The 18,047-nt window shown below is 36.5% G+C and overlaps 2 protein-coding genes across 2 annotated transcripts in view; both read left to right on the forward strand.

Moving 5' to 3' along the window:
- Positions 1–225: 225 nt before the first annotated feature.
- Rhau (ATP-dependent RNA helicase Rhau) lies at positions 226–8,716 on the forward strand (the record flags this gene model as incomplete). The annotated part of the gene is made up of 5 exons (XM_088042280.1): positions 226–782; positions 828–1,344; positions 4,938–6,010; positions 6,056–6,439; positions 8,602–8,716. Coding segments are annotated over 5 exons (2,601 nt in total), but the record flags the coding sequence as incomplete, so codon positions are not given.
- Positions 8,717–13,288: 4,572 nt separating this feature from the next.
- Positions 13,289–18,047, forward strand: part of E23 (ABC transporter G family member E23) — a 68,024-nt gene continuing 63,265 nt past the window's right edge. The window contains exon 1 of the mRNA XM_088040424.1: positions 13,289–13,482. Within this exon, the coding sequence (XP_087896550.1) occupies positions 13,373–13,482 (110 nt within the window). The 5' untranslated portion in view covers positions 13,289–13,372. The remainder of the gene's footprint in view (positions 13,483–18,047) is intronic.

Here is an 18,047-nt window from a genome sequence, read left to right on the forward strand (position 1 = left end):
CAAATTCCATCATGCGAAAGCGTAAGTACGAGAGGCCGGACAGGCCTCCACGGCAGTCCCAGGACAGATCTCAGAGACAACCCCATGAAAGGCCTCCCCCTCATCTTAAGGGGAGAGCAATCGGGATGTTCTATGCCCAAAAGAGCAAAGCGAGAAAAGAGCAGCAGAAGAATCTACCGGTGAGTTGTTTCAGCGTTTCTACGTTTTATTAAGTTTGTTTTGTAGTTGGGGGCTATCACGCTGACACCAGGCAAGCGCAGACAGATAGAAACTGTTCTAAACTCGGCGGATTTCAAGAAGTTTGTTGGAGGAGACGGCTCTTATGACCACGTTGAAGACTCGCATTTTAAGCGCGATTTCTTGAGGGTGATCAATGAGAGTATTGACGACAAGTTGCGTCAAGCCTCTATCAACATTAAGATTAATCCGGAGTTTAATGAAAAGTACCTGAAAGACTACTTCTTGAAGCAAGACAATGAAAAGTACCAAGAGATGGTGGAGCAGCGCAAGAACCTCCCAGCTTATCAAATGAAGGACGAAATTCTGCAGCTGGTGACTAAGAACGAAGTCGTGGTGATCAGTGGCGAGACTGGGTGTGGCAAAACCACCCAAGTAGCTCAATTCATTTTAGACGACTTCATAGAAAACGTGAAAGGGGCCGAGTGCCGAATCCTCTGCACGCAACCGAGAAGAATCAGCGCCATCTCCGTCGCTCAGCGAGTGGCTGAAGAACGCGCGGAGGCTCTTGGGATCAGTGTTGGCTACCAAATCAGACTGGAGAAGTAAGAACGTTTCTAACTGAATCATGTGCTCAATTTTTATTGTAGGCGTCTTCCTCGTGACCGCGCTTCAATTTGCTTCTGCACCACCGGAGTCGTCTTAAAAATGATGGAATCAGACCCGGCGCTCTCGTGCTGCTCTCATCTCATTCTGGATGAAATCCACGAGCGCGATGTCCAATCAGACTTCATTCTGGCTCTCATTAAGAAGATAAAATCCCGCCGAAAGGACCTGAAGGTGATTCTAATGAGTGCCACGCTCAACGCGGAGAAGTTTTCCAAGTATTTTGACAACGCCCCCCATGTGAACATTCCAGGGTTCACTTATCCAGTGCAGGAGTTTTATTTGGAGGACGTTTTGCTGAGGACTGGGTTTGAGTACGACGTCAAGCATCTCCCGAAGAAGAAGACTAATCAGCATTTGGATTTCATAGAGCCCCACGTGCGGCTTTTGGAGCGGTCGAAGGAGTACAGTCGGGGCGTTTGTACTCAGTTGAGAAATCCACTCTCTGAAGAGGTCAACGTGGATTTGATCTTTAGTCTTCTTGTGAACATCTGTCAGAAGGTGAATGAAATTTAGCTTGTTGACTGTCTGCACCAAATCTTAATTTTTTTGAATAACTGGGACGGATTTTAGAAATTTTTATTTTTAAGACGACCCTGAAAAAATATCCAATATTTTTCAGACAGACCTATAACTTTAGTAGTTTTGGTGCTACGTCAACGAAATTTGAAGAGGTTACTATCTTTAAGTTTGCTGAGTATCTGTGCCAAATCTTACATTTTTTGAACAGCAGAGACGAATTTCAGAAATTTTTATTTTCAAGACGGGCTAAAAATTTCCAAATTTTTAATTCGGACCTGTAACTTTAGCAGTTTTAACACTAGTGCAATGAAATTTGGAGAGGTTACTATCTTTAACTTTTTGACTGTCTGTACCAAATCTCTTTTTTTTTTTAATAGCAGGGACGGATTTTAGAAATGTTTGTTTTTAAGACGACCATGAATAAATATCCAATATTTTTCAGACAGACCTATAACTTTAATAGTTTTGATGCTACTTCAACGAAATTTGGAGAGGTTACTATCTTTAACTTTTTGACTGTTTGCACCAAATCTTAATTTTTTTTAATAACAGGGACGGATTTCAGAAAATTTCATTTTCAAGGAAAAGGTCAAAAATTTCAATATTTTTCATTCGAAACTGTAACTTTGGTAGTTTCGATGCTACGGCAATGAAATTTGGAGAGGTTAGTATCTCCAAGCAGCTGACTATTTGTGCCAATTTTTAAATTTTTTCTATAACAGGAACGAATTTTAAAAATTTTTATTTTTATGACGAGCCAAGTATTTCTAATATTTTCCTTTCGGACCTGTAATTTTACTAGTTTCGATGATAGGACAATGAAATTTGGAAAGCTTAGTATCTGTGCTTTGTTCACTATCTGTAACAAATCTCAAATTGTTTAAACAACAGGGACGGATTTTAGAAATTTTTATTTTCAAGACGGACTAAAAATTTTGCAATATTTTTCATTCGGATCTGTAATTTTGGTAGTTTCGATGTTACGGCAATGAAGTTTGAAGAGGGTACTATCTCTAATTTGAGGATTGTTTTTACTAAATCTCAAATTTTTTCAACTATAGGGACGGATTTTAGCCATTTTTATTTTTAAGATGAGCCTGAACAAATATCCAATATTTTTCACACAGACCTATAACTTTAGTAGTTTTGATGTTACGTCCACGAAATTTGGAGAGGTTACTATCTCTAGCTTGTTGACTATCTATCCTAACTCTCAAATTTTTTGAACAACAGAGGCGGATTTTAGAAATTTTTATTTTTAAGACGAGTCAAAAATTTCCAAAATTTTTATTTTGGACTTGTAACTCTTGCTATTTTGACACAAGCTCAATGAAATTAAGAGAGGTTACTGTCTTTAGCTTATTGACTGTCTTTTTCAAATCTCAATTGTTTTGAATAACAGCGACGGATTTTAGAAATTTTTATTTTTAAGACGAGCTTGAGTAAATACCCAATATTTTTCAGACAGACCTATAACTTTAGTAGTTTTGATGCTACGTCAACGAAATTTGAAGAGGTTACTATCTCTAAGTTGCTGACTATCTGTGCCAAATCTCAAATTTTTGAACAGCAGAGACGGATTTCAGAAATTTTTATTTTCAAGTCGGGCCAAAAATTTCCAAAATTTTTAATTCGCACCTATAACTTTAACAGTTTTAACACTAGCGCAATGAAATTTGAGGAGGTTACTACTTCTAACATGTTAACTATCCGTCCTAAATCTCAAATTTTTTGAACAACAAAGACAGATTTTAGAAATTTTCATTTTCAAGACGGACCAAAAAAGTTGCAATATTTTTCATTCGGGCCTGTAATTTTAGTAGTTTCGATGCTACGGCAATGAAATTTGGAGAGGTTAGTATCTCCAAGCAGCTGACTATTTGTGCCAATTTTTAATTTTTTTTTTATAACAGGAACGAATTTTAAAATTTTTTATTTTTATGAGAAGCCAAATATTTCTAATATTTTTCTTTCGGACCTGTAATTTTACTAGTTTCGATGCTAGGACAATGAAATTTGGAAAGCTTAGTATCTGTGCTTTGTTCTCTATCTGTAACAAATCTCAAATTGTTTAAACAACAGGGACGGATTTTAGAAATTTTTATTTTCAAGACGGACTAAACATTTTGCAATATTTTTCATTCGGATCTGTAATTTTGGAAGTTTCGATGTTAGGGCAATGAAGTTTGAAGAGGGTACTATCTCTAATTTGTTGATTGTTTTTACTAAATCTCAATTTTTTTTCAACTATAGGGACGGATTTTAGAAATTTTTATTTTTAAGATGAGCCTGAACAAATATCCAATATTTTTCAGACAGACCTATAACTTTAGTAGTTTTGATGTTACGTCCACGAAATTTGGAGAGGTTACTATCTCTAGCTTGTTGACTATCTATCCTAACTCTCAAATTTTTTGAACAACAGAGGCGGATTTTAGAAATTTTTATTTTTAAGACGAGTCAAAAATTTCCAAAATTTTTATTTTGGACTTGTAACTCTCGCTTTTTTGACACAAGCGCAATGAAATTAAGAGAGGTTACTGTCTTTAGCTTATTGACTGTCTTTTTCAAATCTCAATTGTTTTGAATAACAGCGACGGATTTTAGAAATTTTTATTTTTAAGACGAGCTTGTGTAAATACCCAATATTTTTCAGACAGACCTATAACTTTAGTAGTTTTGATGCTACGTCAACGAAATTTGAAGAGGTAACTATCTCTAAGTTGCTGACTATTTGTGCCAAATCTCAAATTTTTGAACAGCAGAGACGGATTTCAGAAATTTTTATTTTCAAGTCGGGCCAAAAATTTCCAAAATTTTTAATTCGCCTATAACTTTAACAGTTTTAACACTAGCGCAATGAAATTTGAGGAGGTTACTACTTCTAACATGTTAACTATCTGTCCTAAATCTCAAATTTTTTGAACAACAAAGACAGATTTTAGAAATTTTCATTTTCAAGACGGACCAAAAAGTTGCAATATTTTTCATTCGGGCCTGTAACTTTAGTAGTTTCGATGTTAGGGCAATGAAATTTGGAGAAGTTACAATTTGTAACCTACTTAGTGTCTGTCCGAAATCCCAACTTTTTTCAACAACAGGGACGGATTTTAGAAATTTTTATTTCCAAAACGAAAAACCGACTTTCAGTTCGGAATCAGGAGGCCATTTTACTTCAGAAACCACTTCTTACTTTATTATGTGTTATTAATCAACTTTAACCACAACCTAAAAGAAAAATAAAACTCCCAACAACGTTCCACATGGTTTCCAACTGAAAAGAAACTCGGAAGTAAAGTTTTCAATGCATTTGTAGAGAAACTCCCTAATATCTAATTGAATTAAACATGTTTTGTGCTCACACTGAAAACTTCCTTAACACGTATAAAAACTTCGTACTTAAAGAAACTCATATTGTTAACAAAGTTCGAAACAACTTCACAACGCTCATGATTTCATTTATGGATCATAAACGTGCAATTGTTGCAAACTGAATAGTAAAAATAAATGAAATTCAGTTACACAGGTGTGTGATGTTCTGTCCAACTAACTGTCTAAATGTCTTTTTCCAGGAGAAGGACGATGGCGCAATCCTCGTCTTCGTCACGGGCTTTGCGGAAATCTCCAACTTGTCGAAGTTGGTGACACAGTCGGGGCTTTTCCCCACGCAAAAGTTCCTCGTTTTTCCGCTCCACTCCCTCATGCCGACGTTGGAACAGAAACAGATTTTTGCGACACCTCCTAAGGGGGTCCGGAAGATCATCATCGCCACCAACATCGCGGAGACTTCAATCACCATCAACGACGTCGTCTATGTTATCGACTGCGGAAAAATCAAACTCACTGGTTTCGATCCCAAGACAAACACGGACATTTTAGCCCCCCAGTGGGTCTCCCTAGCTAACGCCAATCAAAGACGGGGGCGCGCTGGGCGCGTCCGCCCCGGTATCTGTTTCCACTTATTCTCAAAAGCCAGAAATATGGTGTTGGACCAGTACCAATTACCCGAGATTCTAAGAACGCGACTTGAGGATGTTATTTTGACGGCGAAGGTCTTACAGCTGGGGGAGGTAGTCGCGTTTTTCAACCAGTTGATTGATCCTCCAGATCCGGAGGCGGTGACTCTCGCCCTCAACCTCTTGAAGCGGATGAACGCACTAACTGACGATGAAAAATTAACACCTCTTGGTTACCACCTGGCGAAGTTACCAATAGCCCCCCAAATGGGAAAAATGATTTTATTTGGAGCCATCTTCAGTTGCTTGGATCCGATTCTATCAATAGCCGCCACGTTGGATTACAAGGATCCGTTCCAACTCCCCATCGGTCGCGAAGAACAAGTCAATGACATGAAGTTGGACCTATCGAACGGATCGAACAGCGACCATTTACTATTCCATGAAGCTTTGAGTCAATTTGAGGCGAGCAGCAACCCGAGACAGTTCTGTTGGAAGTACTTTTTGAGCCACCAGACGATGGCGCAGCTCTTGGAAATGAAGAAACAGTTCATGATGTATTTGTACGAGATGAACTTCGTCCCTGACACGAACCCCAAGTCGGAGGAGTGTAATAAGAACTCGCGGAATTTGAGTTTGGTGAAAGCCATCATCTGCGCAGGGCTCTACCCCAACGTCGCCATTTCAAAGTAAGTTTAGTGGTGATGTCAAGTTAAATTAACACTTTTTTGCAGAGTTTTGGGGAAGAAGCCCACTTGGACTCCGGAGATGCACAAACTCAACATCCACCCAAAGTCTGTTTTGGCCAACATCGTGCGTTTTGACACGAACATTATGGTTTATTACCGCAAGATTTACTCAGTGAATGACTTTATTCACGACGGGTCGCTGATACATCCTCTACCTGTGATATTTTTCGGTGACAAATTTAACCAAATTTATGAGGAGAACAGTCACCGGATTTCCATTAACGGGAATTTAAAGTTCGCCTGTAGCAAAACCACGTCGTCGATTATTAAGGAGTTGAGAGATTCTTTTAATTGGTTTTTGGAGTACAAGATTGCGCATCCTGGACCCATAATTTGGAGTAGTATGAGCGCCGAAACGAAAGTTTTAGAGTGAGTTGTAGTTCGGCGGTAGGGCAAAGTCGTACCAAATCAGGCTCACATTTTTTAGAAAATTAATGGAAATTTGGGAGCGGTTTAAAAAAACGAAAATGCGATATTACAGGGTGGTCCAAGTTTTTTTTTTACGTCTTTTTTATTCTTTAGACAAATTCTTAAATTTGGCGGTTGTCTAATTTTATTTTTTTCAGGTTTTTCAAGTCATCAATTTTTAATTTGTTTAGGTTGTTATTTCTAGGTTTTGGGTTTTTCTTCAAGATTTCTCAGTTGGGCATTTAGATTTTACCAAATTCCTTTTTTTTGTTGGAAAAATTAGCTTTTAATTTAGCAAATTTTCAAATTTTTTGTCTTTCAGGTTTGGAGTTCTTACTTGTTTCAGGCAACTCTTTAATTGTTTAGGCTTTCTGTTTTTAGGTTTTGGGCCTTTTTTTTGCAATTTTTATGATATTTATGAGTTTCCAGAGTGTGACTTTTAGTTTAACTGTTTAATATTTTGGATTGTCAATTTCTCACTTATTTATATAATTGTTAGCTATTTTTAAGCGTTTATTGCTTCTTATGACTTCCTAGGTTGTCAGGTTTTAGATTCTTCTATTGTTTCTAGGTGAAGGTTACCAATTTCTTATGTTTTTTTTTTAAATTCTTGTTGTTCAAACCTTAGGCTCAGATTTTCGACTCCAAACGCGACTAATTCGGTTATTTATTGGCGTGCATGAAAATATCGGCCAGTTTTGGATTCAACGTGAAATTCTGCTTTAAAGGAGCACTAATAGTTTAAGTTTTCTTTAAAAATAAGCGAGATATCGAGGTTTATACGTAAAGAAACTAAAAATTCAACTTTAACCGCTTCTAATTCGGTTATTTATTGACGTACGTGAATATTTTGGTCAGTTCCGGATTCTGCGTGAAATTCTGTGTAAAATGAGCCACCAATAATTTAAGATTGCTCCGAAAATAAGTTAGATAGCGACCGAATTAGATTCAGAAACCTGATTTTTTTTGACTTTTTTCAAACTTCAAATTTTTGGTATGTAATATATGATTCTTATCGGCTAAAGGGTGCAGAAAACGATGGTGAAAACCCCATTTTTCGCTTTGTCTTAGTTTCGAAGATATCGAACTTCAAACATTTCGGAACTGAAAATTAGTAAATTTCCGCAACTTTAAACGCTTCTAACTTAATTATTTGTGGACCTACATTGACAAATGGGATATCATTAGATTCTTCGTGAAATTCTGCGTAAAACGAGCACGAATATTTTTAAATTTGCTCCGTAAATAAGCGAGATATCGTCAAAGCAGATTGAGAAAATTAATTTTTCGTTAAATTTCAAACAAAACGTTATATCTTTTTGTGTTTTCGAAGCTTAAGCTTCTAGTTTTTCAGGTTTTTAGGCTTTAGACTTTCTAAGCTTATAGTTTCTCTAGTTTTCCCAATTTACCCAATTTATCAAATTTTTAACTTTAATCTTTTTGAGGTTTCGAAGGTTAAGGCCTTTATTTTTTTTAAAGCATCTCAGTCTTTCGAGTTTTTAGGCTTACATTTTTTCTGTTTTTGGCCAATTACTCGATTTTTTAAGTTTTTAGGTTTATATCTTGTGTTTCGAGGTCTAGGCTTATAAATAAACATTCAGGGTTTCAGGCTTGATGATTTTTAGGCTTACAGTTTTTTTGATTTTGGCCAATTACCCATTTAATTACATTTGGAGGCTTTAATCGTCTTGCAAGTTTAGGCTTCTATTTTTTTAGGATTTCGGGCTTTACAATTTTTGGGCTTACAGATTTTTTGTTTTTGACTACCACCAAATGTATCAAATTTTTAGACTTTTATCTTCTCGAATTTTCTAAGGATTGGGCTTTTAATTTTTAAGGGTTTTAATTTGTATTTTCCTAATTCCACGTATTTCTCAGCGGAAAACTTATCGAACGATTCTATTTAAAATATAAACTTGTCGTGGACCACCTGTATATTCCCACTCGTATTATTATAGATATAGGGCGTTAAAATCGAACACATATACAGGGTAAAACTCAATCAAACTCATTTTTCAATGGATTTTATTCGTTTTGATGTAGAAACTAAAAAATGTGAGCTTGAACACCAACATTTTCCGCCCCCACCCGTTGGAGTTGTCCATCTAATTTTTTCCGCGCAGGTTGATCATGGAGCTCATCACCTGCGAAGAAATGGAGGTGTACGACGACGACGAGGGCGCTAGCAATTAGAATAAATAATTTGTTACTTAAACAATAAAGTAAGTATTGGTACAATGGAACTTTTGTACGAAACCATGAAAATCCTATCACGTTTCCTTTCACTAAAAATAAAACTTCTGACCCCTCGATAATCTCGGTTTGGCTTTGTTGTTATTTGTTTATTCAAGAGCATTGAACTATCAATTTGTTATCAGCCCCAAAAAAAACCAATCTCCCAAATCTGCCATATTTCACAATGTTGACACAACGATAATTTTGAAATAAAGGATCAGACAGTTATCGCAGACCTGCGCCCTTGACCTTCGATTTTGCGTCTTCCTTGAAAGTGCGAGTTTGCTCATTTTCCGTTGGCTTTATCTCAAAATCTCGCGGCTTAAGTAGTACAACTTGAGGAGTTAAATTTAGTGGCGAAATTAATTAATCATCGCATTTCGGAGCAACGAACTCGCCTCAATAAAAGCCAAAACAATACAGAAAACAATTCCAAGATTCAGTGCGGTTGTTAGTTGATACAGTACGCCGGTTAGAATAGTTAACACATTACGTCATTGCGAATTTACTATTGCAATTCGGAGCGGCCTTCATTTTCAGTTTAATTGTTCATTGAACCTCCGAAAACACGATTAAATTGTTTAAAAGCAATTTAGAGGTTGGGAACTGTCACAAAATAGGCGCGTTTGATTGAATTCGCGCGCGGAAAGATTCCATGGTGTGCCGCAGGGAGCGGTCCTAGGGCCTCTGCTTTTCAACTAATTTCAATGTTTTGTTGCAGGTGACGTCGCGGGAGTCTGCAGTGACAGGTAGAGTGTCTTTTTTTGCAAATTTTTGGCCTTGGATTTTAATAACGCGGCGTGATTTGAAGTTCGCATGCAGTAAATGAATTATATAATTACTGCGATTCTTCCCTCCACTAAAGTGGCTCAAATTTCGTAATCCTCTTCTTGATTACCGGAGTCAACGGCCTCCGAACGAGGGGTTGTGTTACTCCGCCAATTTATGTCACTTTTATTATCGATAAATCCGTCGTTTATCGATAATGGAAAATTCCGATCGGATGTGGATATGAAAATGCCCATTGACCCTGAACTCCTCTCATTCAAAATTATTCAAATCTCACCGAGATCTTCGCTTCCGTTACTAATCGGAGTTTTCAAGGTCGTGGAGCACACGAATCAATACTTCACCCCTGCGAGAGGCACCCCTAAACCAAAAACTGTTGAAGGGTAGAATTATTATCGGGGTGGCAACTAAAAATTTCACGTTTTTCTTCCCACATTCCGATTCTAGCCACGCTTCCTAATTTACCGCGGTTCATTGACTCGCTACTTCTATCTTCATTTTCCCTAAATTTCCGAATCGATCGCCCGGCGGTTTCTGGATGGATTATAATGTTGGCAGCAATTTGTGATAGTGGGCCGGCGCATTCCTGATCCTCAAAACAGTGCAAAAAGAAAACGAGACAAAACAGGGGTCGACGACCCAAGTCTTCACTTTTTAAATCGAACTTCCGGTGGTCTAGGAATTTTTCAAATACCAATAGACACGAAACTATGATTTGACCTGGGTCAGAAAGAGGGTGGCTTCCAGTGCCAGGTGGAGTTGGCTAAAAATAAACGCGGAGATGGGCTAGATGAGGAAGGAAGTTGGAATGCCAATAAAAATATGATTGGGTTCGAAATAAATTCCGGGGATTCTTGGAATTTATTTTATTCGTATTTGGTTTAATTTGGGATTGAACAAATTGAAATTAATCTTTCAAGTCTCCGGAGTTCGTCTTTGTTTTCACTGTTAAAATTTATCAAGCTGACAAAGTTTGAGATAAAATGGAAATTCGGGATTCAGGCATTATCTAAAAAATTATAAATCCTATAAACTTACTTATTTGATGAACTTAAATCGGGAAAAGTCAAAGGCATTATCTAGTTTTAGAATGTTGGATTCGGACATTTTCTAGAAAAATGCCTGAGGTCTGAAAGGCATTGTCTAATTCGGACGTCCGATTTTTATGTTGTTATCTAAAAAGTTAAGAAATGAAGGCATTTTGCGCTTTCAGAATATCCTGAAATTATGTGGGCATTATCTAACTCTAACTCTTGCCCTTCGAACAAATTTTCTCATTTGATAAACCTAAATCGGGAACAAAATCAAAGGTATTTTAGAAACTCGAGACTTGGCTATTTCATAGAAAAATGCCTCAGATTTGAAGAGCATTGTCTAATTTGGCCGTCTGATATTTAACTAGAGTTGAAAATCGAAAACGCTAAGAAGTGAAGGCTTTTTCCAATTTTAGAAAATCTTTAAACATGATGGGCATTATCTAATTCAAACTCTTTGCTGGCTTTTGTACAAATTTTCCTATTTAATGAACCTAACTCGAAAAAAGCAAAGGGAATTTCTAGTTTTATAAATTCGGAATTTGGGCATTTTCTAGCTATGACTGAAATCTGAAAGGCATTTTCTTATTCGAACAGCTGATTTTTAGGTAAAGTTGTAATTTTGATGTGACACTGTTGAAACCGATCAATCCAAAACGTTAATAAGCCAAGGCATATTGCAATTTTAGAAAATCTTGAAATATGATAGGCATTATGTAATTCTAGCTCTTGCCTCCTTTCGTACAAATTTACTTATTTGATGAGTTTAAATCGGGAAGAGTTAAAGGCATTCATTAGTTTTAAATGCGGGATTCGGACATTTTCTCGAAAAATACCTGAGGCTTGAAAGGCATTATCTAATTTGGACGTCTGATTTTTAGGTAGATTTGTGACACTTTTGAAACCGATCAGTCCAAAACGTTAAGAAGTGAAGGCATTTTGCAATTGCAGAAAATTCTAAAATATAATGGGCATTATCTCGCGACCTGAGAACTTTAAGGTTCTAACTAACATTTGCATTAAATTGATCCAGTGTTCACGTTATCACGTTAAATCTTAATCTATTAAAATCATTTTGGCTTGTTAAAATATTAACCCACTTCTTTTTTATACAATTTAAATTTTCACAAAAAATCACTTGGAACCTTATAATTCTTACGCCGCGATCTAATTCTAGCTCTTGCCTTTTGTACAAATTTACGCACTTGATGAGCCTAAATCGGGAAGAATCAAAGGCATTTTCTAGAAAAATGCCTGAGATTTGAAAGGCATTGTCTAATTCGGCGGCTCGATATTTAAGTGGAGTTGTGATTCTTTTGAAACCTATGAACCTAAAGCGTTAAAAATTGAAGGCATTTTGTAAAATTAGAAAATCTTGAAATATCAAGGGCATTATCTAAATCTAGTTTTGCCTTTCTTATAAATTCACTGATTTGATCAACTTTCTACGGTTAAACAGTTAAAGCCAATTTCTAATTTTAGTAATTGGAAAATTCGAACATTTCAAATAGGAATTAACGAAATTTTAGAAAAATTTGAATATGAAGGGCATTATCTAATTTCAGCGTTTAAAAGTTGCGTATTTTGGTCCCAAATTTTATTTTTTTAAAGAATTTTTGAAATTAATTTGCCTCCAAGACGGTCAAAAATCCAAAGGCATTTTTTTATTTTAGTAATTGGAAATTGAGGCATTTCCTGCGTTTTTTAATTATGCAATTTAATCCATTTTAAAATAAAAATTAATTAAATCTTAGAAAATGCCTGAAATATGAAGGACATTGTTTAATTTACTTGATTAGTGATAGGGAATTGCCTATTTTGGGTTCTGAAATCTAAGAGATTCTTTAGAGCCTCCAAGTTCGAATTTTAGGAAAGACAAAAAATTTCGAGGCCTGAAATTGTGTAATTGGACGTGAAATATCGGAGGGTCACTTCCGAATCCGAAAGTACAATAAATTTTCCATTTCGGAAACCGCCAATGATACGAGCAACCGCAGCGGTCTTGGCCAATCCACAAATGAAGCAAATTGTCTCTTTTGTGTTGGTCCGCGAGCAGAATTCCTCCAACAGGTGTGTAAAATTCTTTAAAAAGTGCAAAGATTTGTCATTCCCTGCGAAGGAATAAAAATAAATGTTGGTTGAGCCACCTTGTACATCCATGTCATGGCACAAAATCAAAAATAAAAGTTCTTGTCTGGTCCGAAACTTCTGGATTGCTGCCCAGGTAACATCACAACCGTATCACCTCTTCTTTTCTCTGAAATGTTATTAATTATGGGCAAAAGGCCCTCAAAGACTTGGCCCTCATCCAAATTTGTCAAGTCAAGAATGAAATTAATCAAAAAAAAGTATAATTAGATAGTCAGTGGTTGGAGATATCGGTTTCAAAGTGAAACCAGTTTGTCAACCATTTACCAATCTCTCCAACCCCAATGGTTGTCATTTTATAAACCATTTCCTCGGATGCTGGGTGGCTTTCCGCGCGTAAGAAAAAGAAGTCGATAAGAAGAGAATGACAGCAGGTGTGGGGTAAACATTCGACGAACGAACCTCAAAACAAGTGAGGGCGGTCGCGGCGACAAGTGCCTACACTACTCCCAGCCGCTGCGATCGGTTCAGTTTCAGTTCGAACGCGTATGGTGAAGGTAGTGTAAGTGCGGAGACGATCGCAGTCGGCGGTGCACGTGTTCTGACACCGTTTCAGTGTTCGAAAATAATGCACATTATCCAATAAAAAAAAAGAGACGATCGCCGCGGATAAATGAAATGACTGCCTACTCGATGTGTGCGTGAGGATTTCGAAAAGTTTTGTTCAAAGTGGGGGCCATTAGTTGCCATGATTATATCAAAAGATCTGTTTCTGCTGGGAGACCAAGACTACTTGAGACTCCCCAATAAGGACGAGAAAAGGCCAACTATGATAAGACCTGTCGCTAAAACGCAAAGGTAAAGGGGGCGTTGACCGGAGTATTTTTGCGTTTTTACACGTCAGGTTGAATTTGACGGACAATTGGAAAATATGTCAGCATTGGTATGGCCGAGCGGACTGTCAGCATTTGCATAAAATTCGACAGTGTTGGCGCAGGCGACGTGATCCGTCCTGACCTAAATCCCATCGAAAACCTGTGGACACGCCGATTTACCCTCACACTTATTTATTTATATTTACAATCGTTTTACTCACATCCGAGGAGTTTCTTCAATAACTTCCGTAGATTCCAGAGCGAATGCTAATATTATTCATATAATATGTTAATGATCCTACGCAACATTGTCTACATTTTACAATTTTCGCGAATTTGAATTTCAGATCGCGTTTGATTGAAAACGGGACCGACAGATTTGTTCGGGAAATGATTTTATCGATGAGGGTCCGATTTCGTACACCTGTTATGAGCGAAACCGGTCGACAGGCGCTGGACTTTTTCAGAATCCAAGATGGATTTTGTTTGTTTGGAAAAGCGTAATTGGGAGTATTATGCGTGTAAACACGACTAGTTTCCCAGAACCACATCTCCGCTCTTCTCCAAACGCACAAAAAACCATCGATTTATCAGCCAACGACCGATATTATATTTCCATCATTCTAATTTCGACGGATTATCTGATAATGATCGCCATTGCGTCGGCTTTCTGGGGTTAATTCGACTTTCAATAATTACACGGCGGTTTATCAACCTCGGCTGAAGAAATTGAGAACGGATAAATATTGACATTTTGATTAAAGAAATGGTTCGGTTGGCTGCCGTTTTGGGCTGAACGCCACTCGGAAAAATGATATTTTAGCCGGCGAAATGTGCGAGGTCCGCGAAAAAACTGAGATCCGTCGAAATCCGAAGGCCACCAATTATTAAAATTGCGTGGAAATGTGGAAATAAACAATAATATTGATTGTAATGATAATAATAAACAAGTTATTTACTGGTGATAACAACAAGGAAAAGTTTCCGATGAAAAAAAATAAGATAATTTAAATTCGGATAATCCGTCGATACTAAAAAACAAATAAATTTCGCTTTGTCGCTTCGTTTCCTTGACTCCAATATAGTTAACAGCCCCGAAATTGAGGTCAAGAAATCCCTTGAATATTTGATAAAGCGGCCTTAAATATTTGTAAACGCGATCAATATTGACAATTTTGACGCAAATTGACAAAAATTTGGGTCGCTCATCTTCTCCGCCATTAATTAGTCCGTTTCATTTCGTATTTTTCCCCGCGAAATGCCCATAAAGCTATCCGGCTAGCATTCGCGGCGATCAGCAGGTCATAAACTTTATGACTCTTTTCTTCGTCGTCTTTATCATAGGCTCTCTCCACTGCAACAATTTTACGAGATTTATGTTGATTATATTGCTTGTACGACGGTTTTCAATCTTGCAATGGGCACTTTATTCCGTTTTGATTTATTTCGTAATGAAAATTTTTCCACGAGGCGCACCTCGGCTATAAAGCAGTGCCGGGGCGATATAAAGTTTATTCGAGACGAGAAAAGTGCTCTTGATACGGTCCTGTGCATCGCGATAAACTGACACACATGCGGTTTTAGGTCAATGCACTTTATCATATACAAATGATATTCACATAACTTGCAAAACTGACTCTCGCTAATATTTAGACTGCTTCCTCTCGAAGCAAATATTTGGATGTCATTAGCGGATTTGGGGGCCCGCGAGTGTCTGAAATCCAATCACGTTCCGCTGAATTACATATAAACAATTAATATGGTAATAATCGAGTGGGGTAATGACGAAATCAATCAATAAGCGGTGGAGCAACCAAACGACTAATTACAAACGCGTGATTAACTCGAAATTCGAGGACTAAATTAAGATTTGTCTGCGGATGACTGCTTCAAGCGGTTGAAGGTTGCCGGAGTTTCCTGCTGTCGACGACGATTTTCCAATGGAAATTAAGCTCCAATAGAAGTTGATAACTAGGCCAGTCCTGAAATCTGTTTTTCTAAACCTAAAATTTTAGGCCGCTTTAGGATGATAAAAACCTACAAACTCTTAAGAATAACCTAAATCAAAAAAATTGTCGTGCATTCATTGCAATCTAAGAATGTTTAAACTCGAAATTCGAATAAACCTAAACCTAAGATGGAGATTTACGGAACTTGTAATTACACCTAAACCTACAAGTTTTGAGGATGACCTAAATAATAAAAAATGCACTTATTGCAACCTAAAAACACAATGAAGGACATGAAACCTAGATATTTTAAACTTGAGCCTATCAGTACGCAATTTGAATAAACCTCAACCTAGTACTGAGACTATAAGTTCGAGGAAAGAAAGTCGTAATTATTCCTAAACCTAGGAGTGCTGAGGATTACTCAAGTAAAAAAGTTGTCTCTAAGAACAGCCTGAAACCTAAATATATTAAATTTGAGCCTATTTAAGCATTTAATCCTGCAATTCGAATACACCTAAACCTATAACTCTGACTCGGAAGCAAGTTTTAAACGAAAGTCGTAGTTATTCCTAAACCTACAAGGTAATTTAAATTAATCAAAGTTGTGCATTTATTGCAACCTAAAAACTGTAGGAACGGACTGAAATCTAAGTATTTTAAATGAAAGCCTAAACCTAAGACTGAGCCTTAATTTGAGATTTTTATGAAAGTGGAATTCTAAACCTACAAGTTCTGAGGATAACCTAAATAGAAAAAAGTTGTGCATTTATTGCAACTTAAAAACTCTAAGACTAGCTAGCTTGAAACCTAAATATGTTTAATTTGAGTCCTTATCTAGACATTTAATCACACAGTTCGAATAAACCTAAACTTAAGACGAAGGACTCAGACTGATAGAAGTTTTATACGAAAGTCGAAATTATTATCAAACTTAAAGTTTTAAAAAAAGCCTAAAGAAAATCAATTTCTTATCCAAAAATGTAAAGCTAAAATTTGAATTCTAGGTTTTGAAACCTGACAGTTACATTTTAGTGCTGTTAGGTTATAGAAAATTATAAATATTCTAAACCTAAAAGTCTGTTTTCGCTGTTAATTTTACGCCACCTAAACACAATGTCTGACACGGCTTTAAAATTTGCAATAGGTTGGTACGCTTGTTTATGAAGTATGTAACCTAATTTCTTAGTTCCTTAGTTCAAATAAACCTAAAACTGGAGAAAATGGACCTTAAACTTGAAATGTTTAGATAATTACCTAAACCTAAAAGTCTGTTTTTAGCTGTGAATTTCACGCAACCTATAATCAACGCCCGAGAAAGCTTTGAAATTTCTAAGAGGTTGGTACGCTTGTTCATGAAGTAACTTAATTCCGTTGTTCGAATAAACCTAATATTGAGCAAACGAAACTGAAATGCTGGGGTTTAAAACCTGGGAAGCCAACATTGTAGAAAATTTTACACTTTCCGACACCTAAAAGTCTGTTTTTCGCTGTTAGAGATGGCTCTAAAATTTGGAATAGGTTGGTACGCTTGTTCATGAAATAATATAATTCCCTAGTTCGAATAAACCTAATAGAGGAAAAAAGGAACTGAAGCTTTGAAATTTTAAACCTAGGAAGCTAACATTATAGAAAATTTTACATATTACGAAACTTAAAAGTCTGTTTTTTACTGTTAATTTGACGCAACCTTATAACAACATACGAGAAGGTTTTAAAATTTGCGACCTAAAATCGGAAGAAAATGAACCTGACATTCTGAATTTTCAAACCTGAGAAGTTAATTTTTTGAGCTATGAGATCTTAAAAAATTATAGTTAGTTATTAGGACTACTATGTAAACCTAGAAGTGTGTTTTTTTAGCGTAGCAATAGGTTGGTACAATTGCTCGTAATGTTAAAACAAACCTGATGATCTTTACCAATTTAAAGATTTTGATGTTATTTTATAGTTAAAAGTCTGAACTGTAGTCATTTATAGTTAAATCGAAAAGAGTTGCTTTCTGTGCTTCATAACCATAACTATAAAACGGATAAACCGAACGAATTTTAGTTAATTTATAGCTAGTGGTGTCCACTTTAGTTAAATCGATTTTCAGTTAGTTTCTGTTGGCTGTTACAAAGTTAACGATATTACTGAAAAAGTGGACCTAAAATCCTGGAATTTGAAAGCTGGGGAAGATAACATTTTAATTAGTACTAAACCTAGAACTCTGTAGGTTTAACTCAACCTAAAAACAATTGAAATGAACCTATAATTGAAAGAATGGTTCTAAAATTCTGGATTTTGAAACCTGGAAGTACTTTAAAATTTTTAGACCTTGAAGGAAACCCGGAAAGTGGCGAGTTTTACATCTGGCCAATTAGGCTTTTTAGTGCTCATTAAAGAACCTGAAATGTCGTTTTTTGCTCTCGATTTGCATATCGCTCTCTTTCAGCAAAACGGTATTTTTGAAAGTGTAAGATTTTTCCTGCGTCGCATTGTTTGCGATAACAGTAACTTTCCCAAATCGCCTATTTTCGCCCAAGAACAGTTAGAACCATCAAGCGAAACTAGAAAGTACAACGGGAATAAGCACCGTTAAAAGGATAAAGTGTTG

Source organism: Gnatocerus cornutus, chromosome 7 (genome assembly GCF_029298725.1).
Source record: "Gnatocerus cornutus isolate USDA-ARS CGAHR chromosome 7, icGnaCorn1.1, whole genome shotgun sequence".
Lineage (NCBI taxonomy): Eukaryota > Metazoa > Arthropoda > Insecta > Coleoptera > Tenebrionidae > Gnatocerus > Gnatocerus cornutus.